At 37.6% G+C, this 16,920-nt stretch overlaps 1 protein-coding gene across 4 annotated transcripts in view; it reads right to left on the bottom strand.

Annotated features, from left to right (window-relative positions):
* EXOC4 (exocyst complex component 4) overlaps positions 1–16,920 on the bottom strand; it is a 761,449-nt gene that overhangs the window by 677,522 nt on the left and 67,007 nt on the right. For all 4 annotated transcript variants that reach the window (XM_058728677.1, XM_058728676.1, XM_058728678.1 and 1 more), the window contains one exon: positions 245–488. In XM_058728677.1, the coding sequence (XP_058584660.1) occupies positions 245–488 (244 nt within the window). The remainder of the gene's footprint in view (positions 1–244; positions 489–16,920) is intronic.

Consider the following 16,920-nt stretch of genomic DNA (forward strand, 5'->3'; position numbering starts at 1 on the left):
TGTCTCCCTCTCTGTCCCTCCCCAGCTGCCACGTATGCATTCTTGCTCTTAAAAACTAGACCAAAAAACCCTTCTTAATTACATCAAAACCAGCTGAATCATGCCTACTCAAGCTCTCTCACCAATCTGAGTTTGCATGGGCTCTAGCAGCCCAAGTGCAGGAAATAACACTAACAGGAGTTAGTCACCAATCCCCCATCCTAGTAAACGTACAATACACAGAGTTCTCAAAAACACTATTTACCTTGGCTGGTTCTCCACGGTGAGGTTCTCTCCTCTCTGATAGCTACTGTCTGCGACCTGGGTTGTAGACCGCTTCACAATTTGCTGAAGCTCCTGCTCCAAGCGTTCTTTGATTGCCTTAACGGTCTCTGGGACCTTCTTCAGTTTGGCCAGCCCCTTGATGAGGATGCCCATAAAAAGGGTGCTGTTCTCCTCTGGATCCAACTCCAAATCCTCCTTGATGTCCTGCAGGTTTACCTCCTTGACTGTAAAAAAAAAAAAAAAAAAAAAAAAAAAAATCCATTACAAGATTCAAAAACAGAATAGGCTGACTAAATGGGATCACTGCTTTGATTACTCCCGTAATGGAATCAGAGAAGATTTCTTCAACCAAATTAATAATTAAATCATTTTTACACAGTAACTAAGAATCACAAAGTAACAGTTATATTCCTCAAATCATACCCATCCGTTAAAATAAGAGGTGGAAACCATTAAAAACAAGCAAATCTCCACAGAAAGTTTTCCACAGACTGCCCCATCCACAGTCGGTCCGTCCATGACACTGATGAAGCATTCACTGTTTATAAAACGCCATACTGTGGGGCGCATGGGTGGCTCAGTTGGTTAAGCATCCGACTTCGACTCAGGTCACGATCTTGCACTTTGTGAGTTCGAGTCCCGCACAGGGCTCGGTGCTGACAGCTCAGAACCTGGAGCCTGCTTCGAATTCTGTGTCTCCCTCTCTCTGCTCCTCCCCTGATCACGCTCCCTCCCTCCCTCCCTCTCTCTCTCTCAAAAATAAATAAATGTTAAAAAAAAAGAAAAATTTAATAAATTAATTAAATAAAACACCATGCTCGGTGCTGCAGGAGAATTCTAAAGAAGCAGACCATAGTCTCAAAACTATTACTTAATAGTTAGAAAAGATAAGTAACTTGATAAGAAGAGATTACAAGTTAATGTAGAAAGGTAAAGAAGTTAAATAAGATGAAGAAAAATAAAGGAAGAACAATACGTTATCAGTGACACAAGACCCTGAGGAAAAGAGTACTAAGTAAGGAGTTTTCATAAATACAAAAGAACCACCTTCTATTTTTCTTTAAACATGGGTCCACCATAACACTCTCTGCTGTAAACAGTTCTTGCTAATCCGTGCTAGTTCCCAGACATCCAAAGTCTCTGTAGATCGGCAGAGGACAGCTTTCATGGAAACCACGTGGTTTGGGATTGGAAGAGGACAGCCCAGCGCAGTGCTTCTTACCGCCAGGGGGGAGCTGGCAGGAACAAGGGATGAGGCTCTGAGACCTCTGTTAGCCACTGATAACCACAGGCCTTCCCTCCAAACTAACACAGATACACACGAAACTTCTCACGGGATGCCAGGGGGTTCACAACTACCAAAGAACCGCAGGTTAAAAAAACCTCTCGCCCAAAAATCATTCTCTCCTATTAAAAATGGTTGGGTTAAGAGAGAATAAAGCAAAAGTGAGTGCAAGCCTGAAGCTGGACCCCAATAGTGAAAGTTTTCCCCATCCTTCGTTCTCCTTTATTCTTCAAAACGAGTGGCAGGTTTTTAAAGCATGGGATATCCTGAAAGAACGCGTGCATTCTTCTCCAGTAGATTCAAGCTCAACTACACTATGGGTCCTACTCCAAGTTGTTCAGCACCGCTGGAATATACTGGAATCTATTTATTGGGGAAGAATAAAAATATCCCAGCCTATGGAGTAAATCCTTGTACCCGCTGCCCAAAGTCCCCAAAAATCCCTGCTTCAGATGAATGCAGTCTCTTCTCCTCAATCCTTTTTCTTTTTGTTCCCAACTCATAAAATGCACTTAAACATGAACCAGAAGCATTTAATGATGTGCATGATACAATTACTTGAACAAGCTTGCTCTTCACTGAAGACATCCTCTCAATATTTATCCATGATGCTGAAACCATGTGGAGAAAGAGAACCACATAAGGAAAGACCAAATTCCTATGATTTTCTCTGCAACATAGAGGACATCTGATGATATGGTATTTAATTTAAATAATTTTAACACTAGTTAAAGCAGGAGTAGAACCAAAGTGGCTTAAACCTCTGAAGATGACAATTCTAATGGCAAATCAAAAACAACAACAACAACAAAGGGGGGGGCATTGATATTTCCAAATGTGATGTCCCAAGAATAGACATTTTAGTTACTGGTTTTGCTTTATACATTAAGAACTAGACACCTCAGGCCACAGAATCACTGCATCCTGCAAAACCAATCCCAGCAGCAAGAAGAGAGAAATACTTAGCAGCCAAGGAGCCATCTAAATTCAGCATGTTAGAGAGGGAAAATGAAACACAACTATAAGCGGGGCTTCAGGCGAGGGGACAAAAGTAATAGAAATTTAGCTGGGAGAAAATGGTCTTCACAAAAGGGCACCTATGAGTCACAAAAGACACAAGCAAAGGGCCATCTGAATGTGGCAACCACCTGCGGCAAAAGCGATTGGCACGGAGATAAATGTAGTTTAAATCAATAAGTCGCTAGATTATGTGGCAGATGGCTACTTATACGTGTGCTAATATGATAGATGGCCTATTAAAAAATAACAAATAAGCAAGGACTAAATAATAAAATGCCACAGCCCCAAATGACACATTTCTGTAGAAGCTTACCTTTCTGTTTGTCTCCTGAAATCTCCTAGAGCATAAACACTGAATGGATCCAATATTAATTAATTTATATGATCTATTTCACTTACATCAGCTGAAAATTAAAAGGCAATTTAAAAGGATAATATAATCAACCGTGAAGACTAGTCCAATAATCACAAAAGCCCTGTGAGGTCAGAGAGAATTATTGGTGCTTTGTGGAAAAAGGCTTGTACAAAAATAAAGTAGCTGAAATTCAGCAAGGGCCTCACACCACAATTAGAACAAAATGTACATATTTCTAAACTACCAAACGCTACCAAACCATTCCCTTGTATCTACAGTGATAGAATATGTATTCACCATGTAGGTTTGAGAACACTTTATAATTAGAAACACTTGACTCTCTTACCTAGTTCTGCTTGATTTTTTGCTCTGAGGATACTTACCAAGCGAGGCTTTCTTGAACCCAGTTTTAAAGACCCTTACTGGCAGGACAGCGTTAAATATTAAGACCTTCACATCTTTAACCCATTATTTCTACCAAAATCCTACTGGTCCCAATTGGTCTCTATTACACGCATAGATGGGGAAGGAAGGAAAGAGATATGGATGTGTAGATATACATGCCTAAGTGCATAGAAACCGTGTCTGTGGTTTGAGGCTAAGCAGGGACTCATGGAAGGTTTAAGTAAGACACGCTGGGACTCATGGAACAATTAACTAAATGATATCTCAAGTCCTTTCAAGCTCCACAATTCCATGATTCTATCAACTTAGTCTAAATCTCTACATCTCCAGTTACATGGCCCATAGCTAATTATGTGCACCTAGATTATAGATAGCCCATTTAAAAAAATAACAGATAAAGTGAATAATCCATTTAAGCTCATAAGTGTTCTATAAAAGAAAATCACCTTTTGTTTCCCAGTGAGTACAGGAAGCAATGTAGACCAGTATATAACTGCTTTCTTTTCTCAGTATGTTTGGTAGGAAAATATCAGTAACACATGCCACGGCTATATACAAATGTTATCAAATTTGCACAAGAAACCTGGTAATACACTTTAACTTCGTATTGAATAAGCTTTATTATTTGACTTAACATTTATACATGTTGATTGAGTTGTAAAATAGTGGTGGTGTTTACCACAGAAACTCCTGGTAGATGTCATTCCTCATACTATGCACGGTACCTAAAGTATGTAAATTTGATATATATGATTTTGGCCTACATACATAACTTCATTTACCTGTTGCATATAAGAACATTATATAACAGGAGAACTGTGTCACTGTTGAACGGAATTCAATATAAAAAGGGGACTTCAAAAAAATTATCAAGCCTAATTTGACCAATAAAGTATCAAGAGAATTACACATCCAAAATGCTGCCCCCAGAGATGGGAATCTGGCCTCAGAAGAGTAACAATACTCTCAGGTAGAAAATAAGAAAGTTACCACCTAAAAATAATTCTGTGCTTCTGGTCAAAATGGCACTGTAAAGTCGTACTTGAGATATCCAATCTCAAAACACAGGTATACATAAAGTATACATTAAGAAATTAAAAAAATAGTCTGGTTCAAAATTGAGAGTAACACCTCTGTGGACAAGAAATGGAAACGAGGAGTGGAGCCAAAGGATGTATCCAGTGACCTGTGTGTGGACAAGCAGGCAGAGGCAGGCAGGTTTTAGCCCAGGGGTGTTACAGAGACTTAACACGCAACACTGGCCATATGAGCGGACAAAATCCTCCATTAAGACTGCAGGAACAGGACCAAATCCAGCTCTAGACCTGGGTACGCTTTTGGCCTCTTCAAATCCTTATCTTCCATTCATGTCCCAGTGGAGATGCTTGGTCAACCCTATACCTTAAATACCATTTGTTTCACCAATAAAAAATTACTTTTAACATCTTTTATTTAACGCACCCACTGGTACAGATCGAGAGCGCAGTATAAGATGCACTGGTCGCCTCTGGAGTATAGAATCTTGATTAGGGTCTTTCAAATGTTAACTAACTATCTCTGAAGTGTGGATTCCTGATTAAGGTACTTCAAAAATGTTAACTAAGCACCCCTAAGGTGCAGATTAAATTATTCCGAAGGAAACTACAGACAGCATAACACTCCACTCCAGAAAGGAGACTGACAAAAAATATTACCAACTGCTACTTGGGCTGTCACTGACATGGCGCTAGGGGTTTTTACGGTCGCAGTGTAGGAATAGTTTCAATTCAGAGGTGGAGATGAACCCCACACTGCAGTGAGGTTGGAAAGCACCATGAATGAACATTGGTCCCTCCACAACTGAAAGTGGGCTAAGGGGGAAATGATGGTATGTATGAAGGGGAAGGTAGAGTGGAGGGAGGATTATTAGGATAAAAACCAACAAAACCAACACCTGTTCAGTTTCCCTTGGGACAGCACTGAATGTACATTATCTCTTTTTAGAGCAAGGAGGATGCATCTTTGAAAGTCAAGGAGTAGCCACCAATGGAAGAGTGGCTACTAAAAATATAACAGGGATACAGGAGAAGAGAAGAGACAAGGAGGAGATGAACAAATTCATACTTTATATTAATATTCAATAATATCTAAGGCTTTATAAGTTCAATTGCCCAAAAAGATAGCATGATGTAGTAAAAAGAGCAAGAGCTGGGCATCATAGAATTTTAGATTTGATTATCAACTTTACCATGTTCTAACTGTGTAAATCTCTCTCAAGTCATTAAATCTTGTGGGACCCCAATTTTTCCATCTGTAAAATGGAGATAACATCGACACCACTGTGTCTATCAAATGAGATAATGTGATATCAAAACACAAAAACAATCCCCTAAGGAAGTAAAAAAAAAAAAAAAAATGTACTTTTAAAATTTCCAGCTTTAGCAACTCCTGGATTGCTGGAGACAATGGTAGTTGCTTAGGTCTCCATTTCTCCATATTCCCTCCAAAACAACATAGAACAACTAGAAGAACAAATAAAATTCGTGCAAATAATACCCTCAGGATAACCTGGAAGATAGAAATTGCCCAAAATTCACAACTGTAATAAGAAACACCTAATCCCAGCAAGCAATCTCTCAAACTTTTGCCCCACCCCTGCTCTGCCACAAGGCTTTGTCGCAAGCAAGCAAAAGCAGCCAGGTGAAGAACCATGATGAAGAGACAAGGGACTTACTGATGATCCTAAGATTGATCTAAAACTATCACTAAAAGAGACAATGTCCACCCTAAGTTTGAAAATACCCAAAAAGTATCCAAGTAGATGAGAACATGGACTACAGGAGAGAGAGAGTTTAAAAACAGACAATTTGCAAGAGTATTTGAGACCTATAGCTTCTATGGGAGAAATAAGACAAAAGGAAGAGAGAAATGCCCTGTGACTACTGGATAGTGAAGGGAGAAAGAAGCATAAAGAGAACATTCAGGACCCCACAAGAGACTCGAAATTCTGAGAACAATCTTCTCCTACCATCAAAACAAATAATACACTCAAGTATTTGGATTTTGCTATGCTGACAGAAGAGGGAGCCAATGAGCTAGGAATTCTATAAAACACCCCATACCCATTTAAAAAAAAAAAAAAACATAAAAAAATGAACAGATTCATATAAAGGTATATGGGGGGAGGGCGATCAGAAAATCCAACACACATTAACAGGAAAATTCAATAAATTTTCCTACAATAAAACTATCATGAAGCACAAGAAAACTAGATGACAACACTCCAGATGGAAGTAATATACAGAAACAAGAATCTGGGGATAAGAAAAGTCACTTTGAGTCAAAAACTCCAAAACTAGGAACAGACATGGACAAATAAAAGAAAGGTATGAGAAGAAAACAGACTAAACTCAGAAGAAATACAGAAGAAAAAGACGATTATTTCAGATAGGAAGAATAAATTATAAAATACCCAAGGGGAAACAGACTCAAATGAATATTTTATAAAGGGCATTGTGGAAATTCAGGGAACCAAAATAGGGAATAAAAGAGATATAAAGACAGCAATAAAGAGACCAAAGAGAAAGCAGTAGAAATGGAAGACAGGCAAAGAAAAAAGTACACATTAGAAAAAAACAAACAATAGAATACTTGAAATTATAAAGCAAAAAAAAAAAAAAAAAAAAAAAAAAATCTTGAATCTGCAAAATAAAAGAGCCTACTGGGTATCTGGAAAAATTAACCACCCCACCCCCCAAAAAAAGAAAAAAAAAAAAAAAACCTCCAGGGCATATCCTACTAAAACTATTAAGTTCCTAAGTTAAAAATCCTCAAGGTCTACAGGATCACAGCTTACAAGAGCAAAAAATCAGTAAGTAAAATTGTAAACTAAGGCATTTATGCCCATCTAAGCTGTCCTTTAAGTACGAATGAAAAGAAAACAAAAAAGGGGGAAAAAGCAGTTAGCCTTAAGGAATCTTTTGATAAGCTTTATGCAACCAAGAGATAAGTGGGAAAACTTCAGCAAAAAAGATTGATGGTAAGCATTTAAAATATTTACGTACAGATTTATGACAAAAGCAAAACAGGCCGGTGTGGATGGAAGACAACTAAGACAGGTATGTTGTGAAAAAGTAAAAATAACACAACTAACAATTGGCAGAAAAGAAAGGAAAATAAAGTCATGTTGCTACTTAAACAAAAGATGGGGATTAAAGGATACCAACAAAAACAGAAATGAGAGAGAAAGATTAAAGCATTAAAAAGGGACTAAGAGCATTTTATCCAAGTTTTTAAATACATTAAATAGACCATCACTGGGGGGAAAAAAATCACCTCCTAAGCCAAAAAAAAAAAAAATTTGTTTAAAGAGCAAAGAATTAATATCCCAGAGATAAAGAAATATAGCAAATATACGTATTTATAAAATACTATGATAGAGTTGAGACAAAACATATTAGTCTTATCAACATATATTAATAGATTCAGCTCCCCTATTATAAGAAAAGGGTTTTTCAATCTGAATCAGAAAGCAAAGCTCAACAATATTGTTGATCCCAAAACTAGAAATTTAGAACAGCTAGAAATATAAAATGAACAAAGGTATGCCAGTCAAAAGGCATTAACCATAATGACAAAAGGTACATGCCCTCTAATACCACATGCCACAATTCACAATAAGGCTATAACATTTATGAATATTTATATACCAAATTAAACAGCAGCCACCATTTTAAAACAAAAGCTTCAAGTGATGCTGAGACAGAGGAAAAATCCAAGAGAAAACTTGAATACATCACAAAAAAAAAAAAAAAATGAGATAGAAGACCTAAACAACATAATTAAATAAGGTGGATCCTATGGATATATATCAAACCATCCACTTGGTAATAAAGAATGCATCTTTTACTCAAGTATCCATGGGACACTCATAAACACTGATCATATAATAAGCCACAAAGAAAGTGTAAGTTCCCTGAAGTAAAAATATTACCAACAATACTCTCTGAATTCAATGCAATAAAGGTAGAAAGTATTACTAGAAACAAAACACACACAAAAGACCCTTTTCTTTATGAATGTAAAATCCTTCTACTAAAAACATTATGTTTCCAGCCAAATAGAAATTGAAATGAGATCATTTTTTTTAAATATATGAAATTTATTGTCAAATTGGTTTCCATACAACAGCCAGTGCTCATCCCAAAAGATGCCCTCTTCAATGCCCATGATAATGGAAACATTAAATATCAATGTCTATGGGACAAATTTAAAGTGTTGAGAAAAATTCCTGTCATTGAACACATTTATCAGTAAAAATTAAAATACATGATTTCAATGTCTAGATCAGAAGAAAATATAAGCCAAAAGAAAGCACAAAAAAGGAAATAAAGATAAAAGCAGAAAATAATGAGGTAGAGAAAAGAAAAATAGACCTACCCAATAATCAAAACACTGATTTCTTGAAAATTAAAAAAAAAAAAAACCACCCTAACACAATAGACAAACCACCAGCTACTTTGATCAAGAAAAGGGGGCTAGTGCAAATAAAATAAACAAAAGGAAAAAAGAAAATTTCAAAACCATAAGAAAATACTTTAGAGACCTCTGCATAAATAAATTTGAAAAACTAAATGAAATCAATAATTTCCTAGAAAAATACAGATTAAAATTGATCCCAATAGAGACAGAGTACTTAAGGAGAGCAATTTACACAGGAAAAAACGGAGAAAATAAAAAGCACAAACATGAAAAATGTATCAGATCCAAATGTTTTCACAGGAAAATTCCCTAAATCTTCAAACACCAGAGAACTCCAATGCTCCAGAAATTGTTCTAGAGCATGGAGAATAAAGAAAAGCTTCCTAACTCCTTCTAGGAAGCAAATTACTCCACTGAAACCAAACTCCAATATGGTGGTGGTATCATTTATAAACATTGATGCAAAAATTCTAACTAACGTATTCACAAATAGAATTCACCACCACATTGAGAAAATAATACACCATGATCAAGAGGCATTTTTTTCTAGGTAATGAAAAACTGGTTCAATAATAGGAAGTCTTGCACAGTAAGAGATTTAAAGATAAAATAGAACAAAGTGAATAAAAGACATAATAACAATTCACAAAAGTTAAAATGGACTTTAAACATCAAGGAAAATTGTCTCAACTGACTCCTAATTGTAGAAATGCAAACTTTTTAAATATTTTTAAGCTTTATTATTTTGAGAGGGAGAGAACACGTGCACAAGCAGGGAAAGGGGAGAGAGGGAAAATCCCAAGCGGGCTCCACACTGCCAGCGCAGAGCCCAATGCGGAGCTCAAACTCATGAACCATGAGATCATGACCTGAGCCCAAATCAAGAGTCAAATGCGTAACTGACTGAGCCACCCAGGCACCCCAGAGAAATGCAAATTAAACAACACTGTGACACCATTTTCACCTATCAAATGAGCAAAACTGAAAAACTCTAACTAAACACAGGGGTGCCTGGGTGGCTCAGATGGTTAAGCATCCAACTTTGGCTCAGGTCATGATCTCACAGTTCGTGAGTTCAAGCCCCACATTGGGCTCCATGCTGACAGTTAAGGGCCTGGAGCCTGCTTTGGATTCTGTGTCTTCCTCTCTCTCTTCCCCTCCCCTGCTCTCTCTCTCTCTCTCTCTCCCAAAAGTAAATAAACATTAAAAAAATTTTTTTCTTTGTTTTAAAGTCTAATAACACATTATTTGGTGAGGCTGTGAGGGAAACGAGCACTCTCACACACTCGTGGTACAATGTGAACTACTACCACTCTTCTGGAGAATACCAGAAATACCAAAATAAAAGCACAGAACTTTGGTATTTGGAAATACCAAAATAAAAGCATAGAACTGTATATGTGTATGCATCATTAATTAAAAAATATTAATTGCAAAATGTAAAATCAAGGCACAGATTGGCAGAAGCAAGAAACCCACTGAGAGAAAAATGGTTAGTGTCGATTTAGCTTTCCTGTATGTTAGTGAAGAAAAGAAATGACATCTTAAAGGCCTCTGCACATGATGGGCATTTTACCAAAGAGTCCTTATACATGGAAAGATTGGCATTTGTCCAACGGAGGCTAAGTATCCAGAATATATAAAGAACCCCTATGAACCAATAAAACAAGCTAATTAGCAAAAATATGCAAATGTAAAATTATAAAAAAAATAGGCAAACCACATGAACAATTTGTAGTAAATATATGAAAAATTCCTTATACACTCTAGTTAATGGGTTATTATTTTTTTTAGTGTTTATTCATTTTTGAGAGAAAAGACTGTAGAATAGCTTCAAAATTGTATCTTTTTTTTGTTTATTTATTTTAGAGAGAGAGACTGAGACAGAGTGTGAGCGGGGGAGGGCCAGAGAGAGGGAGACACAGAATCGGAAGCAGGCTCCAGGCTCCGAACTGTCTGCACAGAGCCCGATGTGGGGCTCAAACCCACAAGCCGTGAGATCGTGACCTGAGCCAAAGTCAGACACCCAGCTGACCGAGCCACCCAGGTGCCCCCATCAGGTATTATTTTTCAAAACTCATTTTATAAACCTATTCCATCCACAGAGGTTGAGTGATTGGTCCAGGTTCACCAGATGGTAATTATTGGAAGCTAGCCCCTTGCTGTTCCCACTCTAAAGAAGTACGAGATGTATTTTGCAAGCCTTTCTCCCATTTCTCATCAGTCACAGTATTTTGTAATGTACAGGAAACTAATGTCTAATTTAGACGTAGTAATTCAACTATAACTTAGGTAAAAGGATGGGAGAAATGTGGAGAAAAGCCAATAATTGTAGTAAAATGTTGGTTTAAGCTTTTGGATTCTCAGTATGTCCTTTCATTTGGCAAACTGCCTTTGGAACGTTTTGACTGAGCGATTACTCCCGGGGTACACAGGCATTTCATTTGTGGCTTCTTTATTCATTTTATGCATGCTCCTGCTGGGATTGCTGTGAATATAACCGTAATGAAACTGGACTTCTTACTTTCTTTCTTTTTGGTACCAGCATAGGTTAAGCAATAAAACCCAAAGAGAGCACAAATTACATGATTTTTTTTCTTTCGCTGCTGTTTTCTTACGTGCATTCTATTCCGTAAAGTCTTGTTCTGGGACTTGATATTTTTCTTAAAAATTTAGGATTTGATATTTAAATTCTCTCTACATGGAGTGGGAGCTATGAATCCTAACATAAAAGGAGATGAAATTTTTCTTCCTGCAACTCACATATCTAGAATAATGAAGGTTCTCCAAAACAATAGGACACTTTTTGAGTTACTTCTGTCCTAAGGTTGGGGCCTCCCTAGGCATTTTAAATCAGTTGTTCCTAAAGAATCCTTCATTTGCTATTAAATATCTTGGTTGATTTCTATGATTAATCATAAATAGAACTGAGGACTATATTTTTATTTTATTTTATTTTTATTTTATTTTAGGGAGAGAGAGAGAAAATGGGAGAGGAGGCGGAGGGAGAGAGAGAATCTTAAGCAGGCTCCACACTGAGCATGGAGCCTGATGCAGGGCTTCATCCCATGACCCTGGGATCATGACTTGAGCAGAGATCTAGAGTAGGATGGTCAACTGACTGAGGCACCCATAGCTCTAGCCGGCCCCTAGAGCTGAGGACTATATACAAAGGGGCCAAAAATAGAATTATTAGTTCAGATATTTATAAATGTAAAAATAAAGCAAGGACAGGGTTTGTTAATTAAAATACATGTATTACACGTGAGTATTATATCATATATTAGAGAGTAATGTAACCATCTTCAGGTACTTCCCATTAGATTAAAACATCTTAATAGTTTTCCGTATTTGATTCAGATTCTTTAAAGAAAAATTACAGGTATAATTGAAGGCCCCTGTGAATACATGAATTCTTTCCCAATTCTTTTCTTCTCTCTTCTACCCTAGAGGTAACTACTGTTTTGAAATTGTTCTGTATCTTTGTCCTGTATGTTTGCACACTTTTACTGTTTGTACGTAAATGTGTCTGTTGTATATTTGTAAATATAGAAACAATACATGTGGTTTATACATATATACATATATTTGTATATAAATGTTATATATTGTGCATGTTTATATATACAAAGCATATTATTTTGAGTAGGGCTTAAATAAATTGTATACCTTGATTTACATGTTTACTTGATTCGAATTTGTGTACTTTAATTAATTTGCTTATAATTGTATAATATGATATGTATCATTTTACTGCTTGGGTTTTAAACTCAACTTTGTATCTTTTGGGTTTTCTTATGTTACAATATAGCTCTAGTTTATTAGTTTTAACTACTGTATAGTATTTCATTATATAATCACAATTTATCCATTCTTCTATAGATAGGCAAGTTATAAGTTTGCAATGTGTCATTATTAGAAACCTTACAGGAATGAGTATGTTTGTACATATTTCTGTAGGACAGAATTTCCCCAACCACTGATCTCTTGGGAATGGGTTGTAGATATATCTGAGATAATGGGCCCTTCAGCCTTCGGGCGGGTAACTAGGTGGGTCTTGGGGAAATCAGAATCTCTAGACAAGTTCTCTTTTTTTTTTTTTTTTTTCAACGTTTTTTATTTATTTTTGGGACAGAGAGAGACAGAGCATGAACGGGGGAGGGGCAGAGAGAGAGGGAGACACAGAATCGGAAACAGGCTCCAGGCTCCGAACCATCAGCCCAGAGCCTGAGGCGGGGCTCGAACTCACAGACCGCGAGATCGTGACCTGGCTGAAGTCGGACGCTTAACCGACTGCGCCACCCAGGCGCCCCATAGACAAGTTCTCTTCAGCTACGTGCCGCCACCTCCCTTTACCCTAGTTGTACTATACAAGTCATTGTGCTGTATAAGTTATTTTGCATATGCGCCATAATGCCTAAAAACTGAGGAAGCCCAACTCTTGGGGGGCCACGTGTGTTACATATGTAGAGGAATGTTGGTGCATTTTAAACTTCATTTTCCAAATAGCTTTTTATTTTAATTTTTTTAAATGTTTATTTGTTTTTGAGAGAGAGAGGGAAAGCATGAGCAGGGAAAGGGCAGAGAGAAAGGGAGACACAGAATCTGAAGCAGGCTCCAGGCTCTGATCTGTCAGCACAGAGCCCGACATGGGGATCGAATTCACAAACTGTGAGATCACGACCTGAGCAGAAGTTGGACGCCCAACCAACTGAGCCACCCAGGCGCCTGCCAAATAACTTTTTAAAGTGATTGTGCCAATGTAGATTTCTCTGACCTGTGCATGAGCTTTTGTTTCTTTCTTGCCCTTAAAACTGGCTTTGTTAGACTTTTAATTCTTACAAGTGGATTTTGATTTTTACAAATCTGACAGGCTCTGTGTTTTTATTTTTTTCAGTTTGTTATTTTAGTTTGCATTTCTGAGGTTTCTCGTGGCGTTGAGAATATTTCCAGGTATATGAACCATTTGGGTCTCTTGTAAATCGTCTATTGTTTCCCTGGTTTTTATTAGGCCATTTCTTTTCCCTATTACTATGTATGAGAGTTAAATGGATGCTAATCATGTTTCTGTTTTTCTATCCATCCCATGTAGTTAGTTAATCGATTTCATTAGTTTCTGGTTTATCCCTCCTGTGTTTCTTTTTTTTTTTTTTTTTTTTTTTTTTTTTTTTTAAATTTTTTTTTCAACGTTTTTTATTTATTTTTGGGACAGAGAGAGACAGAGCGTGAACGGGGGAGGGGCAGAGAGAGAGGGAGACATAGAATCGGAAACAGGCTCCAGGCTCCGAGCCATCAGCCCAGAGCCCGACGCGGGGCTCAAACTCGCGGACCGCGAGATCGTGACCTGGCTGAAGTCGGACGCTTAACCGACTGCGCCACCCAGGCGCCCCCCCTCCTGTGTTTCTTATACCTCTCTTCCAGGAAGAGAAATTTTACCTCAGATACTCTCTTATACTTGGCTATTTTCACTTTATAATATATCCTGGAAATCACTCCATATTAGTTTATATTGATAACTTAAGTATTTACTTATAACTTAAGTATTTACTAGACTGAAAAAGGATAGATATGCAAAGAATCATCATGATAATGACAACAGTACCTGCCCTAACTACCTCAGGGGACCGCTGCATCAGTTGCACGATGCAACATGTTTTGCAAACCATAACATGTAAACCATTAGAAAATCTCACGTAAGTCACTCACATCTCTGCCTCTAAATAAGACACTTGAAAAATGACTCATTTGCAAACAATCAAAATTCTTGTTTAATTAATAATAATCTGAAAGTCCTTAAGAATCACCTCCAACCCTGATTTATAGTACCCCAACGAGAGATCTGTTCTATCCAGGGATTCCCTACTGGAACTTCCTCTATAAAGATGTCAGTTCTAGTGGATCACACCCTCAATCCCACTATGTCACAAGCTGAGAAGGCAATTTTAAAAGCCCATGTTAAATTCCCTGCTGAAAATGACTATTCCTTCCAGGACTGACTTGCAGGGCACTTTGCAAACAGACTCACAGGACTTACTGTTCACTAAGAATAAAAAAATAGCTGCCCTTTATTTATAGTGTATTTCATCAGCCTCACACTTTTATATGTACTTAGCAACATTTTGTGCAGTTCTCTACATAATTTACATCTTCTTCATTTACACAACCCCCTTGAATAATGTGACCCAGATTAATATAGTCCTAAAGACTAGGACTGCAGTGATTTAAAAAAAGACTTCACACATAATTCCAAGAAAGTCAAAATTTTACATACTGGCTCCTCAAGGCGACTCAAGTGAAAACAAGCAGTACAGAGTATGGTAAGCAGAGTAGTTGTTCCCAAAGGCTATCCATGCCCTAATTCCCAGAATCTGTGAATGTATCACATGGCAAAGGTGACTTCGTAGATGTGACTAAGGCTAAGGACCTTGAGCTAGGGAGAGGGGCCAGAATTATCCAGGTGGAATCAATCTATCACGAAAGTCCTTAAAAGGGGGAGGAAGAGGCAGAAAGGTAGGTCAAAGAGATGTGACCCAAGAAGTAGGTGAAACACAGTCTCTGGTTTGGAAAAGAGGGAGGAAGAGGTCAACAAGTCTGGGAAAGCAGCAGCCTCTAGGAGCTGGGAAAGGTGAGGAAGAGGGCCTCCCCGAGGGCCTCCAGAAGGAACACAGCCCAGGGAGACCCATACTGGGCTTCTAAGCTACAAAACCGTAAGCTGGTCGTGGTCATTTGTTGGGGTAACAAGGGAAAATTAATGCCCAGAGCATACCTACCTCTCTGGCAGGAAAACGCACTGGTTAGAAGAGCGTATTCTGGACTCCAGCTCCTCATTTGAAATCACAGCTCTACTACTTGTCAGCTATGTCAACTGAAGCCAGTTACTAACCCCCCCAATGCCTCAGTTCTTCTCAGCTGTAAAATGGAGCCATTATAACAGTACCTACCTAGAAAGACTGTTAAAGCACTGAGCTAACCACATGAAGCACTCAACATACCATTTGGCACACAAGTAGGCCCTAAACGTGTCTTAACTACTACTAGTATACATCTCCACCAGTAATATTTCGACCACCTTCTCTTTCGGTCACCCACAGAAAAATCAGGAGATCAACAGTCCTAACCGGTCAAAGAAACGAGCCCTTGTAAAAAGAAAGGTTTGTAGCTTATGTACAAGCAGTCTCCATGACGGTCCCAGCTCCACTCAGACAACATCCGGCTCTTCAAGCGTGGTCCCCAATAATGAAGAAAAGACCGCCGAAGTCAAAGTGTCACCACGAACTCCACTAAGTGAGAAACGCTAACTACAGGACCTGACAGAAAAAGTGCCCGTCAAAGAGCTGTCTTGTTAAAAATAATAGATGGAGCAAAATTAGTTTCTACTTAAATTTGCCATAATTGGCATGTTTTCAACTTACTTGCTATTTGCACAGTGCTTTTCATTTGCAAAATGCCTGCCCTATCATTTCTTCATAAATAATTAAAATTTTTGTTACATGACCGTTGATTCGGCAACATTTACTTAAATTGATATAACCAGGCTAAGCAATGATAATTCACATTATAAACATAAGAAAATATAACAGCTGATAATGTCTCCTCCAGGTAGAGGGAAAAATCCAAATCAAAAGTATAAATATATATTGTGTTTCATAATTCCACATTCTACAACAGCTCAAAGCAGTGTCAAAACTCAGAGAACAGCAACACTACAACAGACAGAGGAAGAAAACAAAACTTCTTAGCTCCAGGAAGAGGCTTGAGCACAAACCTTGTAAAGTGTCATAATAAAAATAAGTGTTGGGGTTTAAAAAAAAAAATCATTAAGTAGACTAACAGTAAAATCTATTATAAAATAATTTCTACACTTTTCCTACAGTAAAAGCAATAAACCTCAAGATTCCAAGCCTAAATAACCCTAAAACTTAATTAAATGATATTTTAAAAGGTAATTAAATATGCTCCAGCAACAACAATATATAGTCAGGCTCTCAAAAGAAACACTTTCAATTAGTTACACAAAATGTATTGACTGAATCCAAATTATTTTTCTACCTTTCTACCTTTTCATTATTTCAAGCTCTACAGGACTGTAGAAATGGTAAGAACTGATTTATACCTGCAAAGCCTACGATAA

The sequence above is a fragment of the Neofelis nebulosa genome, chromosome 4, assembly GCF_028018385.1.
Source record: "Neofelis nebulosa isolate mNeoNeb1 chromosome 4, mNeoNeb1.pri, whole genome shotgun sequence".
Classification (NCBI taxonomy): domain Eukaryota; kingdom Metazoa; phylum Chordata; class Mammalia; order Carnivora; family Felidae; genus Neofelis; species Neofelis nebulosa.